The following is a 20,970-nucleotide window of genomic DNA, read 5'->3' as shown; positions in this document are numbered from 1 at the left end:
TATACTTTACCATCGGTTCCACTGCATCGCCACTAATTTACGAACCCAACAATTCAATTAAACAACAACAACACACTACACACGCTTGTGCATTCCAAAGATTGAATCTCCGAAAAAACACATTGACATGAACTATCTCTAACTCAATCGAAGCGTCCAGCTAAACCTATCAGCAGGATGGGAGAAGCGGGGACAATATCTTATATTTAATTTCTACTCACAACATAATGTATTGATATTGTATTTTAATGAGGCCCTAAAACATTGCATGGAGTACTTACTGCACTCTGAATCCCAATAGGTGCAAGTGAATGGAAATGTGGCCGAGAGAGAGAGAGACGGAGAGAGAGAGAGAGAGAGAGAGAGAGAGAGAGAGAGAGGGAGAGAGTGAGAGAGAGAGAGAGAGAGAGAGAGAGAGAGAGAGAGAGAGAGAGAGAGAGAGAGAGAGAGAGAGAGAGAAAAAAAAGACATGGTAAAAAGACAGGGATGCATAATATACAACGCTGCATATCATTGTGTGCTTCGGTTCTGCGTCCAATTGGTTCCTGCCCTGCCATGGAGGACTGTTGTGGAAGATCACAGGTGTTTAAAAAACTTAGAAACACCACAGCTGTCACAACCATGACTTGATACTGAACTCACAGAATTTTCTCCTGATCTTGGTAAGGTTACTTCAAAACACAAAATGACACCATGTCTGAAAGACTGAAAGATGTCTGAGACACTCAAGCTACTAGCTCTTCTAGCTCACAGAAGACCCCCGCCTCAAAAAAAAAATGCATTAATTTTTCTTCTTAGCATTGGTTGACAGCTGCTCTGAACAATAAAGGACACTCTGAGCTTATCTTTGGCTTATCATTAAAATGTAATTACCTCTTATCTAAGCAGGAAACCAGGAAGAAGAAGAAGTTGCAAGTACTTCCTTTTAAAGGAATTGGATAAAAATGACTAAGCACCCTATTTACCATGGTTTAAATTCTATCAGTGTCATCTCCAAGCCATTAGCATTCCTCTGCACACTGGCTGTGTTTAACATGAAAGCTCAAATTGAATTGTGGCATAGACAAATAATCCGGGAAGCACAGGAAGTGACGATGATGCATTCAATAAAAGTAACATGAGGGGGAAAATTTTAAAATAAACTGAACAGAACCAAACATGAGGGAAAATCAAAGCACTCTCTTTCAATCAGCTGTAACCTTGAAAGAAGAACGCCTGACTGACTTTTTTTTGTGTGTAATGCTATGAGCAATGCAATTGAAAAACGAAAAAGAAAACATCACACCAAATCACATAAGGGACAGGATAGTGTAGTAGAGGCTATGGTATTCACTCTTGACTCCAAATGTACTGGGTTAAATCCCCAGTGTTCACTACCAACCTGTAGGCATCCTTGGGCAAGATGCTTAACTCTATCTGCTCCATGATTGCATGATTCTGAATTCCCTGTTAGTTGCTTTAGAAAACAATGTCTATCCAATTAATGCAATAGTCATACAACAGTAAATGGATATTGGAACATTATATAGGCTATTAATGCCCCGCTTGATCAATATCTGCTAATTGCCGTGATCAAGCAGCTGATAAATGTGAGGCTCCACTACGGAACACATTGATGAAGAGAAACCCACAGCGGTTTGTCATTCGCTAATCTCCGAATCATACATAAGAAAAAAGATCCTTAAATATCTGGAATAATCATACTAATGCATAATATTTCAATAACTCCAATAATCATGCATGACGATCAATAATAACACACAATAATCCTTAATGATCCATAATTATCCATATTAATCCAGAGCAAATCTTAAAACCCATCATGATCTTATTAACTGCAAATTATAAAAATGATAACATCGTAATTCATAAAAAACATTATTCATTATGGATACAAATAATTTATAATAACCCATATACAACCCCAACTATCAAAACCAAACCCAAAAAACAAAGCCTCTTAAATATGAGTCTCTGGTCCACCATAACCATGTTAACACTGATCCTCAATAGTGGGGAGAAGTTCCGTTCCACTATAAGATGTTAATACTGATCCTCCATAGTGAGGAGAGTTTGTGGTCCACTATAACATGTTAATACTGATCCTCCCTAGTGAGGAGAGGTTCTGGTCCACTGTAACATGTTAATACTGATCCTCCATAGTGAGGAGATGTTCTGGTCCAACATTAACATGTTAAGTCTGATCCTTCATAGTGAGGAGAAGTTCTGGTCCACTATAACATGTTAACACTGATCCTTATTAGTGAGGAGAAGGTCTGGTCCACTATAACATGTTAATACTGATCATCCATAGTGAGGAGATGTTCTAGGCCACTATAACATGTTAATACTGATCCTCCATAGTGAGGCGAGGTTCTGGTCCACTATAACATGTTAATACTGATCCTCCATAGTGAGGAGAGGTTCTGGTCCACTATAACATGTTAATACTGATCCTCCATAGTGAGGCGAGGTTCTGGTCCACTATAACATGTTAATACTGATCCTCCATAGTGAGGAGAGGTTGTGGTCCACTATAACATGTTAATACTGATCCTCCATAGTGAGGAGGGGTTCTGGTCCACTATAACATGTTAACACTGATCCTCCATAGTGAGGCGAGGTTCTGGTCCACTATAACATGTTAATACTGATCCTCCATAGTGAGGAGAGGTTGTGGTCCACTATAACTTGTTAACACTGATCCTCCATAATGAGCAGAGGTTGTGGTCCACTCACATGCTGCTATCGCCCAGCTCCTCGTACTGGTTGGTGGTTCTTGGGGGGGCAGCGGAGGGGGGCGGGGGGGCGCCTTTGGCCCCGGGAGGGAGCGCCTGCTGGATCCTGGCGGTCTTGGCACACTCTGCCTGGCGGCTGGAGGCAAAATAAATCCATCTATTCATGCATCTTCTACACAGCCAATGTGTCTTTCTATCCGTCCATCTACGCTTTGAGACATTAGTGGAGGAGTGGAGATGAAACATCGGTTTCAGATAGAATCTATCTACACATCCATTTATCCATCCATCATCAATGGGGGGGGGGGGGGGGGGGGGGGGGGGTCAAAATGTAACACTTTAAAAGTCAGACAAAGTCAGATCAAACTGAAGTGCGTATATTTCAGCTTTGTTTAGACCGTTTCCGTTCAGGATTTTTTTTTTTTCAGACTCGGGGGGGCCAGCGGGGTGGCCAACCTCTGACCAGGGGTGGCCCCCATGTGGCTACGCCCCTGTATCTGTCTGTCTGTCTGTCTGGCTGTCTGTCTGTCTGTCTGTCTGTCTGTCTGTCTATCTATCTATCTACCTACCCATCATCTATCTATCTATATCAATCATTCATTTATCATCTATATGTCTTTGTATCTATCTATCTATCTATCTTTCTATCTACCTATCTATCTATCATCCAACTATCCATCATCTATACGTCTATATACATCCATCCATTCATCGAAAACATATCATACATCCAGCCTTCCATCCGTCCATCTCTCAAAGTGTCGTAATATGGTACCATTCTCCCAATTCTTTCTCTTTCCTCATAGTTGCTCTAAATAGGAACATTAAAAGATCAAAACATCTCGTGATCTTTAAGTGTTGCTGACTGACTTTTGCTTGGCTTTCGTTTGATCGAACAGCTGCAATTTCAGGTGGGAGCCGGAAGAATGCCGCAAGGTGCCATTATACTCAAGACATTCAAGTCATTTTCACAAAGAATCATGGTCCTTTTAGCGCAATCTTGCCCCCATTAAAATGACTGATGAACAACGCAGAGGGCTTGTTGTTGGGAGCCTTTATAGCAGTGGAGGTGTGATTACTCCTGATGAATAAATAAAATTACACTTACTCTTTGAATCTTGTGAAGAAGTTCGCAGGCAGCACATGAGAGAGAAATAAGGGGGGAGATTGAGAGTGAGAGAGAGAGACAGAGACAGGGGGGGGAGGAAAACACGTTAGACAAACATACTATGATCAGATTTACAATGAAAATACCAAACTTTAGTACCGAGGGAATATTATATTGTTGGTGTGCCATGCAGAAAACACACCCACACTGTGACACACTTTAAACAAAGTGTATTATTCTCATGGCACCTTTCTACCTTTCCAAATCCAGTTTTTCGCTGATACTATGCAGTATCAAAGAGCTCCCTCTATGTATTCATAGTGTAATAGATATAGCCTAGTGTTTTATTGTGACAGCGATGAAGTGCTCAGCCTCCAGAGCCAGCAGCCACTGCTGTCTACACAACGCACATCTTCTCTCTCTTATCCCCTCCCTCTTTTGACACTAACTTCTCACTGCTTAATCCAATTATTCCACACCAATTATTTTTTCAATTACGATGTGCTTTTCTGTGCTTCTTCTTGTCCAAGCCAAGGCTAGATTTTTAAACACATTTCAACAGTGACACAATGATTTAATTTCCCGACCAAAACAAAACCCATATTTATCCTCCTACAGAAGACTTAAAATATGCTCTTGGAATTGATCGCAACGCCGGGTAAGCCATCTGCACGGCCTAGCGTGTGAACACCGCCTCGTATGCTAAGGGCTAGCGGGGCCGTAACGTAGCCATCTGCAGCGAGCATGTTTACACTGAGCCGACCGTTTGACCCATCTGCTGGGAACAATAAACATGTCATCGCTGGCCACCAACACTTATGTAAGCCGTCCACCACCACCCAGAGACCAGCCAGTTAGACAACAGAGGATGACACCCGCTCTTTCGCTGGGACTTCAAAGGTGAATTTACATGCACACACAAATACGCACATACAGAAACGTACACTGTCTTTCACTCATACTCACACACATGCAAGAACACACAAGAACACATTGTCTCTCACTCAGACACACAGATGCGCACACACACACACACTCACGCACAAACACACACACACAGACACATATACACACACACATAAACAAACATACACTGTCTCCCACTCATGCACACACATTCTCTTACACATCCAAACACACACTGTCTCTCACTCACTCACCCACCCACACACACACACACACACACACACACACACACACACACACACACACACACACACAAACAAACATACACTGTCTCCCACTCATACACACACATTCTCTTACACATCCAAACACACACTGTCTCTCACTCACCCACACACACACACACACACACACACACACACACACACACACACACACACACACACACACACACACACACACACTTTGGATGCAGTTCAAAGCTGTCTTTAACAAGAACAACATGAACACGTAGGTGGCACGGGGCGGACAGAACAATGAAGTTGCTCAATAAGAGGAGTGACGGCATGTGAGTGTCAGTAGCCCAGTCCATCACCAAGACCGCCTGGCTGGCACACACACAGACAAGCAAGCGCACACACACACACACACACACACACAAACGTACACTCAGACAGAAAAACAAAAACACACACTCAGTCTGAGGCGGACAGGGAGGGGGAGAACACTCATTGGTTCCCAGAGGAAAATGAATAAATAGCGGAAGAAGCAGCCCTTGTTGTCAGTGTCATACAGTGTTTATCTATGCAGGTGTGCTTGTGTCTGTGTATGCGTGTGTGTGTGTGTGTGTGTGTGTGTGTGTGTGTGTGTGTGTGTGTGTGTGAGTGTGTGCCCGTGAGGACGTTTGTGTGCGAGAGTGTACTTGTGTGCGTGAGTCTGTGTGTTTGCCTGTATGTATTTGTGTGGGACTGTTATGTGAATATTTGTCCATTCAACAATGAAGATACAACCCAAAAATGACGTGTGTGCGAGGGTGAGCGTTTGTGTGAAAGAGTCTCTCTGTGACCACTGATGGACATGGACATTTGTCACAGAGGAGTGTTAATTAATCTCTTTTCACAGAGCATGAGCCTGGAGATTAACCCTGGACATCCAGAGAGTGAGGGAGAGAGAGGTACAGACCCAGTGAGAAAGGTAGAGGGAGAGAGAGGTAGATAGAGGTAGAGAGAGAAAGAAAGAGAGAGAGGTGCAGATGCAGGGTTAGGAGAGATAAGTACAGAGAGAGAGAGAGGCTGACAAAGAAGCAACAGCCAGCCAGGCAGAGGGAGGGTGAGACAAGGAGTGGTGGAGGCGGACTACTAGTAGGCAAAGGTGAGATAGAGACAGACAGATGGACGCACCAAAGCCTTGTCTCACTTTACTCCCTGGTCAACCGTGGCGCTCCATTCCTATCCCGTTTAGTATTCTGTGGTATCCACCATGTGTGACGGCCCCTAACGTGGCGGTGTCCTCCTGAACACACTACACCCCCCCCCCCCCCCCCCCCCCCCCGCCTGCTTCCCCGGGCGCGCGTTGCTGCGGGGAATACCCTGGAGTCAGATGCATTAATGTCTCCAATTCATGAGCAACCAGATACAAATGCTTCTTCTCCCACGGAAATGTAAATCCGCCGTTCAGCTGTGTCGGAACACTGACAGTTCCCATTCCTGGAGAAAAGAGCGTAACAAAACACAACAACAAGGGGTCGCACGAGGAGGACCCGCACGCGAAGAGGAGAACGCCAGCGTTTGTTTACCAGCGTGTTGGCGCATGAGGAGCTGTTACCATGGCGACACCCCCCTCCCCGCCCTCCCCACCCCGACGGCAGACACTTACTCCTTGTAGCTGACCATGACGATGAGGATGGCCGGGATGCAGCAGAGGATGATGATGATGGCGAGGGCCAGCAGGGCCCCCTCGGTGTAGCCCACCGCCTGCGCGGCCTTCTTCAAGCTGGCCACGATGTCCGGGGAGCGGATGACCATGACGTGACCCCCCTCCCCCAGGTAGGGCCGGAACTCCTTGTTGATGTCCAGCAGCTTGCCGTCCAGGAACCTGCCAAGGACAGAGGATGAGGACGTTGGGGAAATGACCTTGCTCGTTGCATGTTTCATATCGGTACGGTTAGCGATGTCAGATGTCAGTAGATGTTTATATTGAAAACGTCATAAAGTGGCTCTTGCGCGATTTACAATGACGTTGCGCTTATGTTTGTGTAAAATTTGTAAAATGTGGATGTTAAGTGATGTTGCATTTGCTTGATTTACGTTGTTGAATAACGTTTATCGTACAAATGTATTCCCTCGCTAAATTCCTTTATTGAGATGCGTGTCTCATGCGTGTTAAATCTTATTTCAAATAATAATTAAATATTGATAATAATCAACTTTCCCCGTCTTTCCACTTGATATTGCTACTCTGGGCTTTATCTTATGGGCTTACGAGGTGTTAGAATTACCATTATGTTCACACTGTAATAGAACAGGCCTACAGTGCGACATATAATTTTGCAATGAATCAAAGTGTAACACACCAATGCAGTCAAAGACAGAAGCCCCTCCCACAAGAACGCCCTCGCTGAATGTACAACTGAATTACCCCTAATGTCCATTCCTATGCACCTTGCGGAAAAAAGGTTTGAGTGCACTGCTGCCTCCAATTACTGTCAGATTCCCCACTGTTCTATAGGTAAAACAAGAAGAAAGGAAGGTAATTTGCTGGTCTCTCTCTCTCTCTCCCTCTCTCTCTCTCTCACTCTCTCTCATCCTCCTGAGACACCATTCCTCATGAAGCCAAGTGTGCTACACTCAAGGTGGCTAAAGGTTACACATTACAATACATTCCCTCCCCACCATCCACCAACACCGCCACCGCTAGTAGCTTTCCATCTACCACTATCTTTCTCTTCACAGAAACGCTATAGTAGGCGTTCTTTATTCCCCAAATCCCTGGATCAAGTCTGGGACGGGCGACTGCTCGACAGCAGCAACCTTTCTGTGTGAGGGATGGAGGGTCTCGTCCATGAGTCGTTTGCGTTTGTGTTGCCATCCTCCTCTTTCTCAAAACTAAGGACTGCAGCTAAACGATAAGGTAGACACACTCACTATGGGCTCCTGGTTAAAACAGGGGGTAGCGCTTTAGGTCTCTTTGACTAACAGTGTGTATGAGCCAAGGACTCCAAGGGTTGTGATAACTGAGAATAAGGAACCACTATTTGCGCAAGGTTAAGTTTCGGTCAACTCTATGGATGTGCACGATACAATCTAGCTCTGGTCTGTTCTCTTTAGCCATTACAGAGCCATTTTCATCTGAAGTCACTTCCAGTGAAATCAGACACAGGACATGAAGGTGCAGGTGGAGGTTAGGGCTGCATTCATATTGGGGGAAACAACACTGAAGCTTTGGGCTGGGAGTCCAACACCTCAGCCTCTACACTATCACTCACAACATGAACTACATGCAAAGCGACACATAACGATGGAGTCAACATGCTATGGGGAGGGTTATTGAAACGCTACTCTTCTTTAATTCAAGTCAAGCGAAAAAGCAGGGATGTGAGAGAAGACACTGGCTCCAAGGGGTGGCAAGAAGTACAAGAAGTACAAGAAATAGCAGGGAAGCCAGGACGAAAGCGAAAGTGACAGGAAGCCACACAGAGCCACCAGAGAGGAAAGTTTCCAAAATTGAGTCAAAGGATGAAGAAAAGGAAAACGCCAGTCTGCCCAGTATGGGGTCCCCTTTCCGCTGCCTCCGCCTCTCATGCAGCAGGGGGACGTCAGTGCTGAAAGCCTGGGCGCCCGGGGCCTGTTGAAAGATGCTGAGGGAACTATGAGAAAGGGGCAGAAGTCTGTCCTGAGGTGCAGACTTAACCTGCTGAAGAGCTGCACTGCCACAGGGGGGCTGCTAAAGCCGTCTCTTCCAAGGCACCGGGTTGTCTTTCATGTATTTTTATATATTGTCTAATACAGCGCTTTATTGGACGACATTGCCCTCTTGGTGGTCAAGTTAGTGTTTTAAACGCGGAAACCCACCCGCTGACGAGGGACCCTGGGTTTGACAGGTGGAAACTCGGCGCAAAGTGCCACCGCCGGCCTTTTTAAAAAGCCTTTTGGGGGAGAGGGGGCTATAGGGGAAACAACTGCCAAGGAAGTGATGGAAAGACACCGGTCCCTCCTTACTCTCACTTTATCTTCCTGTCGCCGTGAAGCCATTATGTGATTCTGTCTCTGAGCTATTGTCCTCTACAACAGATCAGGTACACCTGCAGAGAGCACAGTGCCTCAGGGGAGGCAAAGAGGAAAGACCGCAGAATGAGAGGGAGAGAGAGAGAGAGAGAGAGAGAGAGAGAGAGAGAGAGAGAGAGAGAGATCGAGCTAGTGCTGTACACTAACCAACAGGGGACTACACTCTCATAGTAAATAACACAAGGGTATAAAAGTAGAATATATACCCTTGTGTATTAAAGTAAAAAAAAAAATTGTGGCAGTGCGCATGCTTCACGCCACCTAGGTGGCTGCCACACTCCATCTAGGGGCCTGCTGGGCTCCTCCAGACAACAGTGCAGGGTGGTGGTGTTTGAAAACTGGTTCATTGTAAAAGTTTGCAGACAATGATACAAGGTGCTCTCTCCCTGAGTGTGTGTGGTGCTGGCTGGTTTAATCTGTGCAGCCCCACCCGGCCCAAGAGTCCAATCAGTTTGACTCAGGCCAGGGGAGGCCCTAGCTAGAGGCAGGGAAGCATTGTAGTTAGGTTGTTGGTTCATTCCCCAATGTCCTCATAAAGATGCCCTATCCCATATCTTCTCCTTAATGACCAAATTACTTGTTCATTGATCATCTAGTTCTTTAGTAAACACTTTCAACCACTGTCGCTGTGGACGAAAGCCCCTGCTAAAATGAAGAGTAGTTGCTTATGGAAATGACATTATAGATATTTCCATTTTGCTCCGTGACTTACTTGAAGAGCTCCTGGCGGGAGATGGCTCTGTTGGTGAGCGGATCGATGGCGTACACCGTGAGGTCAGACTCTCTGTAGTTCTCCAGCTCGAAGCCATCGCCGTAGCGACGGGGCCCGATGGCTTCCACGATCACCCTGGCGCCGGGTATCTGGTCCTGGACATACCGCTCCAGAATGCTACGAAAAGGATTTTGAATCAAACAATCTTTATTAATACATTAATAAACAGTTTTCATGCAAAACAAGGGTCATGGGGCAACAATGCGACAATAACAAATGAAATGGATTCAAATCACACAATAAATTATACAATCAATCTAATACAATACAAATTGGATTAAATTGCGAGGTAGATTTTAACAAAAACAGTAATAGACACTTTGACACTTTTCGGAAAACATATGGGGGGACGGTGGTGACCTCAGAACCCACATCTGGGCACAAAACAAAAGTCACTTGAAGAAAAAGTGCAATGGGAACATTACCATAAAAGGCGGACGTGTTGATATCGTTAGTGATTCATTTTGTGGTCATGGTAGCTAAAGCAAAACGAAAGCCCCCACCAACCGCTGTATTATAAGTACCTCATTTGGCAGCGGGTTTCCCCCCATCGGGACAGTTCGTCTCTCGACATTGAACTCTTGGCAGAACTATTCTGAGATAAATTATTCCGGGCAGGGGCGGGGGTGGCGGGGGCGGTAAATCTGCACTCCAGATCACCGCCAATAGAAATAAAACCCTCCGGTGGCTGCTGGTGTCATGGCGGAGAAACGCCACGGGCACTCAATATAAAATGGGCCTGGACCGCTCCCAGTGAGCCCCGCTAGTGCCCTGCCCGGGGTGTCGTGGTGTCATGGTGTCGCCACCGAGTGTTAAGCACCCCAAATAGGTTTGTTTTATGTACGTATGTTTGTGTATCTCTGTGTGTGTTAGGGCATGTGTGTGTGTGTGTGTGTGTGTGTGTGTGTGTGCGTGCGTGCGTGCGTGTGTGCGTGCGTGTGTGTGTGTGTGTGCGGCGTCCGGGGAAGAGGAGGCGCAGCAGACGCAACAACGAACTCACTGGGAAATCAAATATTAAATGCCATTTGCTTTTCCAATGAGCTAATAAGGCTAAAAGCTTTGCCCACCAGGCCCTGCAAACAGAGTAGCTGTTTGCATTTGAACAAGTTCAATTAACGAGTGGACGTGACCGGGCGTCTATTTGCAAGCTCATGACTACAGTCAATAGGGAAGAGAAAACCTCACATGACAGTGAATTCCAGGTGCGTGCTGGTGTGAACTGCCTCCCTGTTTGTTTTCTTTCGGCGCTGGAGCTTAAGGTGTGAGATTGCGTTGACATTTTCTGTTTGACTTTTATAGTATTAGAATTATTATCGCACTTCATCAAAGATGCAGGATCCCCCCCCCCCCCGCAGGGCCTTTCCTGGGGATAATAAACACAAATGTGTTTTGCATGGAACTCTTTGATTTAAGTTATTAAAACTGTATTTGTTGCGCAGGGATTCCTGCAGAAATGACTTGATGAACAGTTTATGAAAAATAAAGTTTAACCTGGAAGGTGAAATACATATCCATAGGTAGACAACAAATAATAAGAAAACATTGATTCAAATAATTCATGTTATGAATATGTGGGGATAATGTATAGAACGCCGATCATTATCGGGAAAATAAGCCCCAAGCAAGACACCCCAAATAAGCCCCGAAGCAAGACACCTCCGCTTCACGTCGGTGTCCGGTTCGCCCTGAAGGGGCTTATTTTGACTGGCGACGCTCTATACATTGTCCCGCTTATTACACAGCTACTTGCCGAAACGAAAAAAAAATTCACATGACGTGTCTTTTTACAATTTATTTGTTACCAGCATTTGTATAGGTGATCAGCAGAGAAATAGTCTGCCAAAGACTTTGACGACGCTTAGCAACCGAGTACGCTGGGGTTGATAAGTTACCGGACTACTTGCGGAGTGATACGAAAGACGGCAAAAAATCCACTTTCCTTGACAGTGGTCAATTCCACGGCATTGAGAAGACCCGTGTAATAAATAACAATAAAACATTTTATAATAATAAAAATACATCTGTGTCTGACTTTAAAGCAGACTAATGCAGAATAATGATGTGCTCTGACTGATAACCAACAGCTCGAGTCCGGCAGCTTTTGGGCAGTCGGCTGACAATTTAAACATTGTCTCACCTAATCAGCTGGTCCTTGTTCTCCTCCACCACAGTGGACGGGACGTTGGAGACCACGATCTGCATGTCCAGCGCATTCACCACTGAAACCTGCCACGCGGCCCCGAGAGAGACCAAGACAAAGGAAGACAAAGAAAGACACAGTCAGGGGGCAATCTCCCAAAAACCTTTTTGTTGAAGCCAAGATAAGAAGCAGAGCAGCCGCCTGCACCTTTCCCCTGTTTTACTTTGGTAAAGCAACCAAGGAATACTCATACTGCAACCTAATGTCATTGGCCGCTTTTTCCTATAGTTGAGAGTTGAACTGGTTTCACCTCGGGGTGTCCAGGGGGCCGCTGTCGAAAAACGCACAGCAACGCAGAAGCAGCAAAACTAAACACTTGGGGCTCTCACCCCACAGAGGCAAAGCAGCATTGGTGTTATCATGGCTTTATGGGTGCCAAAACTGAGAGGTGCTAGTACACTGCTCAAAACACCAGCACCCCCCTGTAGAATTCAGAACCAATTCGATTTGAATGTTTGCCAATAAAAAACCTTTATCCAACCACAGCCGAACACTGACAGGTAAGGCACACTGATGATGTTGTGTTTGTTGGCGTGTGTTGGTGTTTTTTAAGCAGAAAGTCTGTCTTTCAGAGAAATATAAACCCAACCTTGGAGCAAAACACTTTGTTTCAGGTTATCTTAGTTATATACACAGCAGACCGTAAAACAGTGCAACAACTGCGTGGACAAACAATCGTCGCTATCAGTTAAAACAGTAGTAGTTTGTTGATTGTTAGTATTACAATGTTTGTGTGTGTTTGTGTGTGTGTGTGTGTGTGTGTGTGTGTGTGTGTGTGTGTGTGTGTGTGTGTGTGTGTGTGTGTGTGTGTGTCTGTCAGTCTACCTGTGTTCCCATCGGTGGATCCGGCTGTCTATCAGTGTCCCTCTGTGCGTATGTATCTGTCCATCTGTCAGTGTGTGTGTGTGTGTGTGTGTGTGTGTGTGTGTGTGTGTGTGTGTGTGTGTGTGTGTGTGTGTGTGTGTATTTGTGTATTTGTGTTTGTCTTGGCCCTACAACAGTCCAAACACGGCTCCACTAATTATCCACTTGAACCGGTGCCACCACACAACCCTACCAGCGTTCCCATCCGGTGCCGTCAGCCAGGAGATAACTGCCTGGGAGGGGTGTCTGTGTGTGTGTGTGTGTGTGTGTGTGTGTGTGTGTGTGTGGAGACTAATCCCCCCGCTGGGCGGCCGGAGCTCCCGTGCGGCTTGGCCGTGGAAATTACGTTTCCCGCTGAAAAGGACCCGAGCCGTCACAGTTACGCCCCTCTCGTCACTCGCACACACCACGCATCTGATGTCCCGCACACTCCTTCTGTCTCATTAGAGGCTTGTTAGCCCCGGAACATTCCACATGAAGCGCTCCATAAACCTCCTGCCTGCCTGGGTGGAGAAGCACCGGGGATGGGGGGGGTTGGGTGGGCTGGAGATGGGCGGGCTGGTGGTGGGGAGACGGGGCGACAGCGCAGCGGGTCGGTGGTGAATATTCTTTTTTGGGGAGGGGATGAAACAAAAATGTAGAGTGAGACGATAAAGAGTCACAACGGCAAAGAGCCACGATGACATCTACCAGTGTGCAGACACGGATATATGCACACACACACCTAGATATGCACATGCGCATGCCCGCACACACATACACAGATACACACAAACCCACAGGACACACACACACACACACGTTGCATACACTGACACACCGACACAGAGACACCAATTACGCAGCGATGAAGACTTGCAGGTCTCTGCAGTACAGGGTTGAATTGGTTCTTGTGTTCGTAGCGTGAGCTGGATCTGCATGGCGTACTGGAGTGGTTATTAAATGGACAAGGAGATAGTCCAGGGGTTCCCAACCTTTGGCTTTTGAGGTACCGCTTAATTATTATTTTGCTGACCGTCTCATATGCAAACGGAAAAAGGGCACAAAGGTTGACACTGTTTTGACTAAGCCATAATACTATATTTACATCTATTTTTCTATAATCTTTTCTATTTTTGTAATTGTGTCTAATTTAAGAATAAAATCCAACGTACCACCTGCAGTACCCTTGCATACCACCAATGGTATGCGTACCACAGGTTTGACAACACTGAGATAGACAACCTCCACGCAGTGTTCGGTTATCATCATCACCTAAATCATCCTCATTGTCCTTATCATTATCCTTATAATTATCCTCATCGTCATAATCATCATCATACTCATCATCAGAACACATGATAAACTTAGCAACACGAGAGAAACTCAAATTAAATATGAACCCATTATAAAAGGTTGGCTGGTTGCTAACTATACCAAACTATGTTTGAATTTGTGAAAGAATGTGTGTGTGTGTGTGTGTGTGGGTGTGTGTGTGTATGTGTGTGTGTTGTGTGGGCGCCGTAATGTGTGTCAGTTTGTGTGCATAGTGTGTGTATTAGTGTGTGCGGGTGTGAAGACATATCATTACAATTTTAGTCGTAACATCAAACCAAACAGTGGTTCTTATTACAGCCCGCCAGCATTCTAAGCCTATGTTTTTTTTTTCTTGTTCGTAAGTAGCACCATCGTTAATAAAAATTCACCCCGTTGCAATCCTTGCAATGATGTCAGTTAACATAGCTCTGTGGGTGAACATTATTAATGCATCTGATTGATTTTCTCTATTTACTTATAATTTCATGTTCCATTTTTTCGTGGTTATACTTTTCTGTCCTTGAATGTCCTGAACGAAATAATTTTTATGAAATGATGACGTTGAGTGTTGACCACACATTGTCACTTACAGGATGAACAAAAATGTATTATGAATGGCAAGATGAGAATGACTAATGAATCAGTTAGATAACCACAAGTCTCCGCCAAAATCTGCGCTGTTGCCGACGAATGAGTGAATGAATGACTTAACCATGCCACCGATATCTCGCCACACTCCTAACCACATATTCTCTGTTGATGGTGAACAAATGCATAAACGACGAATCAATGAAATGACGGCATCACTAATCTCAAGCCACGCTTGCCATCGTATCTGCACTTTTTCTGATGCGGAAGAACAAATGAACGGTCGAGCAAGTGAACAAACAAACAAACAAAGGAACGGATTGACCCCATCACACATCCCTCGCCGCACACACTCACCACCACGTCGGCGCTGTTGCTGAGGCCATTGCCATAGTCGTCGGTGGCGATGACCTTGAAGGGGAAGTAGGAGCGGCGCATGTTGCGGTAGTTGATGGCCGACTTGATGACGCCCGTGTACGTCTCGATCACAAAGCTGTCGTGGGAGGCGCCCTCCTCCGCCGGCGGGATGATCAGCCGGTACGCCATGGCGCTGAAGTTCCCCGTGTCTGCGTCGGTGGCCTGTGGTGGTTTAAAAGACGTATTTAGTCATCATTTGCCAAGCAGATGCTTCCATCCAAAGGGACTTCCAAGCACGGCGGAGGATAATCGAAGCAGACAATCAGAATCAGAGCAACAACAAACAATTCCAAGTGCTGCAAGACAAACCAGGGTTCTTAAATAAAACGTCTGGACAGAGTGAACAGTAACCAGGGAGTGCGCACACAACAACTGAACGCACCGAGCAGTGACACAAACACACACACACTGAATGGTAATGTCAATGCAAGAAGAGATAAACTTTACATTCAAGAAGAACGTAAAAGTGTCATTTGTGGCACACAATGTCTCCTGAATCAAATATTCCACATTGCAGTCAAAAACAACAACACTAAAAACAAACATATTTACAAGTTAATACAATTCAGCCCATAAAGAGGAAAAGTTTTTCATTTGAGGCGTTTACCGACCGAAGAAAGAAAAAGTGTTTGTTGTCACATTGAAAGCACATTTGGTGACGCAAAGACACACTGGACATTTACTGGACAATGACTGTGTAGTGATGCCGCTTAGCCATGACTTTGTAGTGATACCACCTCGCCAATAGGGGTCAAAATAGTTTCCCCGGGTGACGGCTACATCATGAATGCTTTGGCTGGCTCCCACGCCCACATCGATTTTACGAGCTGCTTGTCTATAGTGACATTGATAAATAGAAGCAATCTCTCTGCTTTCCCCTTCGGCATTGGCAACGTAAGGGAGAGAGAAACAATAAGATGCCGATGGCAGGGCTGGCTTTATATCAAGATATTGAGACGTCAAGATTCGAGAGGCGGGAAGAGACACAGACTTCCCTTATGATAAACTCTAAAACAAAAATACAACTCCCCAAGTGCGTTATAGTGTGAAATACTAACGTTAAGGGTGAAATGCTCAAATTGTTCAATCATTAAGAGGAAAACTGATTCGGCTTGATATAAATGGCAATTGGACACGAAAGATTAATATTGTTTTAAAAGCCTTCAGGGCTAAATCTTGGCCTTGATGTCAGCACAAAAAAGTCAACTTCGCAATCTATTATGTGTCAGGCGGAAAAACCGACGATGAAGGCTTTGTGAGCGGTTCTGCGGGGGCGTCGAGGTTGTAGACAAAATTTTGCATTGATGCGCTTGTATGTTGTTCGAAGGGAAGGTGCTCCACAGAGACACCATTGTAGGATGAGGACCGCATGATTGGGGGCAGTGAGTTTCAAGGGCCGCAGCTCAAACCATTTGATGATGAAACCAGAGTGGTGGAGGAATATCTGGTTGTCCTCTCTTCCCGCTCAGGCCGAGTCAGTGAACTGTGACTCTGCAAGTACGTCACTGCAGACGGCGAGGGTTTGTCGACTTATTCCAGAAAGTTCTCTCCTTATCTCCTATAACCCTCTGACGGATTAGCACTTCTGAATGTCTTCATTACTTAACTCATAAGCTCCTGAACTCCAGTGTCGTCTGTGCATTAAATAGGTTTTAACAGCCCAGCCTTGACCAGCACACCCCTTCTGCCTCAAGACGGACGGGTAAATCATGTTGTGTATAGGGACTTCCCCTCTAGTGCGGGGGTTTGAACGTCAATATCCACTGCAAGCAAGCAAGAAGCTGTTTACCAGCTCCTCAGAAACGTGTCTGAATGCAGTGTTGTTTTGTAAGAACAATGACAGAATAGAGCGTTAAACGTGACTTTCGGTCTTGAATGATAAGGTGTTCATATCGAGACCCCAAAAAACCTCCTTCCACTAGTAAACAGTTAAAAAAAGTATCTGGAAAGGTTTTAAATCAACACAGTGGAGACTGGCCACAGTGGAATGCACTTCTTAAAATACACTTCTCAAAGCTTCATCCACTCGCGCAAATGAATTTCTCTTTGGCAGAATTTCTCCGTAATGAAACAGGGAGCAGTGTTACCCCTCGCCGTTCTTGGTTTCCAGCCAAGGCTCTGTGCCGTCTCCCAGAAGTTCTGCTACAGCATAGCAGGACTACAGGATCCCAGATTACAAGCCCAGGGGTCACATTGAGTTACGGTATTGTTCGCTAAACTGTTATCCCTGTGCAATCTTCTCGCGCTGAAAGTCAAGCAATTTCCTAATGTGAACGACACTTTGCCAACTCCACACAACCCAATTGTCTTTACAAATACACACAGCGAGTAATTACGGTTTGCTGAGATAACCTGTGAGCCACTTCCCCCCAGCTGGACTCCTTGCATCACTGTAACCGAGGACATCAGACGGCAACGATCTACGATGTAGAAACAACCCTGAATGTCGTCATCGACTGCAGGTTAGCAACTTGATGGGATAACTTTAAGATCACTGATCTTAAAGTTATCCCAACAAAGTATAGAGGTCAATAGGTCAATCGCCCACAAAGCACTTCCCTCTAAAGCCATGATTAGTGCTAGCTTTAGAGGGAAGTGCTTGTGAGCGATCAACCTCCATCACCAATTGAACGGGGCCCCGATTTCCTAAAGCCATGTTGACCATAAATACAGATATGGAAACCATGAGCACAACATTAGAAAATATCGGCCATTAAAAGCATCCCCTCTTAGGCTTGTCACTGAGATTACATTGCACTTCAAACTATACAGCGCAATATAAACAACGCTCTTGTAAAGTATGTAGGTACACAACGTAAAGCAATTCCCAAGTAAATACAACAATATTCTTTGGTAAATTAAGTAGTATGGCTTTCAGGTCATTAAATAGAGATTTGGAATCCAATGTTTGTCAAATTAACTCACAAACATGGAAAGTTATTTAATTTCAAATCAAATCAAACATGCAGTTGCAGCTTATATGGACTGGCTTCCCACTGCTTCCAACACTAAACTTGTTTTATTGCATTATATAAAATGAAGCGTGCTGTTATCACTACTGTATTAACATCCGTTCAGAAAGCACTTAGATCTTCACCATATTAGATATTCTCAACAATGCAGAATGTTATCAAATCTTTTGGGGACTGATATGACCACAAATAGGATCCCAAACTAAAGCTGGAGTCATAATATTTTTGACTTTCCTTCTATTTTTTTATTTTAGGAATGGAACGTTTCAAAGTAAGAGCAAGGTGCTTCCTGCGCTCCAGTTGTTCCAGTTGTTCGGTCAGGCATGCAGAGAAAGAGAGAGAGAGAGAGAGAGAGAGAGAGAGAGAGAGAGAGAGAGAGAGAGAGAGAGAGAGAAAGAGACCAAATAGCTTTGACGTCTACGCTGTTTGTAAGCACTAGTGAAAACCTGTACATGCTCACACACATACACAAACCCTCTCCCCCCACAAACACACACACACACACACACACACAAGCACACGCAATCCCTTAGACACAAACACATACACAAAGACAAACAATCCCTGACACACATAGAGATACACACAGAAACCCAAACACACAGATGCAATCACAACACTGACCTGCACACCACACAATCCCATTGACACATACATACACCTACACACACAACCACAATACCCCCAGATACACTAATCTGCTAAACATAGACAGTGACATCCCCTCATTAGAGACACTGTCCGTGGTTCCATTTGCTCATTGTCAAGCCAATTTTAAGGAAACTTTTAAAAAGTTTTAAAATAGGAGAAAGTTATTCACTTTTTTAATTAGCCTTTTTCTAATAGGATACTTAAAAATACATTGGCGGAAACAAGGCTCCTGAGCAGTAATGCAAGTTGAATACTGTGATCCTAAATCCAGGAGGGAGAGAATTAGAGTGAAATACAAAGATACTGACAGAGAGAGAGTGAGCGAGCGAGCGAGCGAGCGAGAGAGAGAGGTGCTAGGGCATGGTGCTACAGGGAGTGGATGTGCTGAGTCACCCAGCAGAGTCAGGAGCTCAGGGGCTAAGCGTCCGTGAGATGGACAGTAGATAAGACACACACACTGCCCTCCCCGCTCCACTGAGGTGTACACCGGGATACACACTGATGGACTCCCAGGCCCGCCCAGAGGTTCTGGGTTCAAGCCCATTGTCTGCAGTCCCCCCGTCGATATCTTGGGAGCGAGACCTAGCCTAGCCTTCTTCATGCTCATTAATGACATTTCTATATATCTCAAACAACAGTGTAAGTCACTTTGGAGAAAACTCTCTAAATGGCAAATAAATAAAGTAAGTAAAATTACACAGCATTAGACTAGCTGACACCTAGAGCGAACAACACCAAATATTTCTCATAATGTATTTATTTATTCCCCATTTTATTTTCTGCCAATTATAACTTTAAGGCTTTTGTTCTACTTTCTCCTTGTATAAAGCATTGCTATTTAAAAACAAACAAGACCTATTTCTCTCTAAATAAATGACCCTTTCAGCTTGGCATATGAATGTCAAGTACATAAATAGACCATGTGACACATCAAATGGCCGCCGCCACTGCAGGGGGTGGGACCCAGGGAAGCGGCATGCGTGCGATTGGCTCACCACTATCTTCAGCACAGAGGAGAAGGTCTTAGTGTCCTCGGCCACGCCGCCGATGTAGAGCCGGCGGCTGAAGACGGGCCGGTGGTCGTTCTCGTCGCGGACGTCGATGAACACCTTGGCCGTGTTGGCTGGGGGGAAAACAGGGAAACAGCAGGCTGGGGTTTAGCTGGAAGGTTCTGGGGTTTGAGACTGTCGGCAGTCTAACCTGTTGGCATTGCTGAGCAGGATGTGCCTAGCCGCTCCCTGCTCATTAAGGACCTAACATTACTCTACGTAATTACACATACGAAAAATCACTGTTTTAATTACTGCTTAATTAGCGTGAAGGTAAGTGGTAAGAAGAGAGAAATGCCAAAATAAAGCAAATTCTACGAGTGCCTTATGCCTCTGTAGTAGGCTATCAAAAATTGTGTACGCTGCCTGCCTAAAAAAACACCAAAAGAGGGCTAGTTTTGTAGGAGGAAAGTCATGTCCCTGGTTGCCTGGCTTTCTCTGCCCAAATATGCTGACCTGCACGTTTGGACATTGTTAAAATTCTTGTCGGTCAGGGGAATTTTCCAGAAACTGAGTTACACTAAACACGAAAGCTCATAATGCCAAGGATTCAGAAAATCCCAAAGAAAGCAGAGTAAAAACTTTCAGGTTCATTTTGAAAGATGTCAAGATTATCATCTGAGGGACAAAATAATATGAAAACCTGGTTAGTGTATGTCGTGGCAACAACCTCCATGTTCTCTATATAGTTTTTGTGTTATTTTCGAGATGTTTCAGCACAAGTGAGGCAGCATATAATCTTCCCAGATAGGAATCAATACATTCCATCATTGAAGGTCTCTGAAAGATTGAACTCGCTCGTCTAATTATACGAAGCCATGGGTTCTTTTGTCTAACTATTTTGATCAGGGCTGACAACTTCAAGTCAGCCACGAGGAGTTTAATTATGTTTTGATTAGAGCAGAGAGCTAGTTAGCGGGCAAGTCTGTTGATATTGTCTCCTTCAATGCTTCCTAATGAGCACACACGCACACGCACACACACACACACACACACACAGGACACTTGTGTTTACGCCTGTCACCGAGTCACAATGCTCGGAGGGTACATTGGTGGGTAAATTGGTGTGATATAATATGTTATTATAATATGATATTTTCTCCCGAGGCGACTTCATTCACTGTAT

The 20,970-nt window shown here is 45.0% G+C and overlaps 1 protein-coding gene across 1 annotated transcript in view; it reads right to left on the bottom strand.

Moving 5' to 3' along the window:
* The window catches only part of LOC307070571 (protocadherin-15-like), a gene marked incomplete at its 5' end in the record, with an annotated part of 157,721 nt that overhangs the window by 11,436 nt on the left and 125,315 nt on the right, over positions 1 to 20,970 (bottom strand). The window contains 6 exons of the mRNA XM_079729078.1: positions 2,740 to 2,895; positions 6,628 to 6,846; positions 9,748 to 9,924; positions 11,945 to 12,033; positions 15,113 to 15,334; positions 19,791 to 19,918. Of these exons, the coding sequence (XP_079585204.1) occupies positions 2,740 to 2,895; positions 6,628 to 6,846; positions 9,748 to 9,924; positions 11,945 to 12,033; positions 15,113 to 15,334; positions 19,791 to 19,918 (991 nt within the window). The remainder of the gene's footprint in view (positions 1 to 2,739; positions 2,896 to 6,627; positions 6,847 to 9,747; positions 9,925 to 11,944; positions 12,034 to 15,112; positions 15,335 to 19,790; positions 19,919 to 20,970) is intronic.

This window comes from Pollachius pollachius (assembly GCF_949987615.1).
Source record: "Pollachius pollachius genome assembly, chromosome: 2".
Classification (NCBI taxonomy): Eukaryota; Metazoa; Chordata; class Actinopteri; order Gadiformes; family Gadidae; genus Pollachius; species Pollachius pollachius.
The sequence above is the reverse complement of the archived record's forward strand: the minus strand, read 5'-3'. Positions and strand labels throughout refer to the sequence as shown.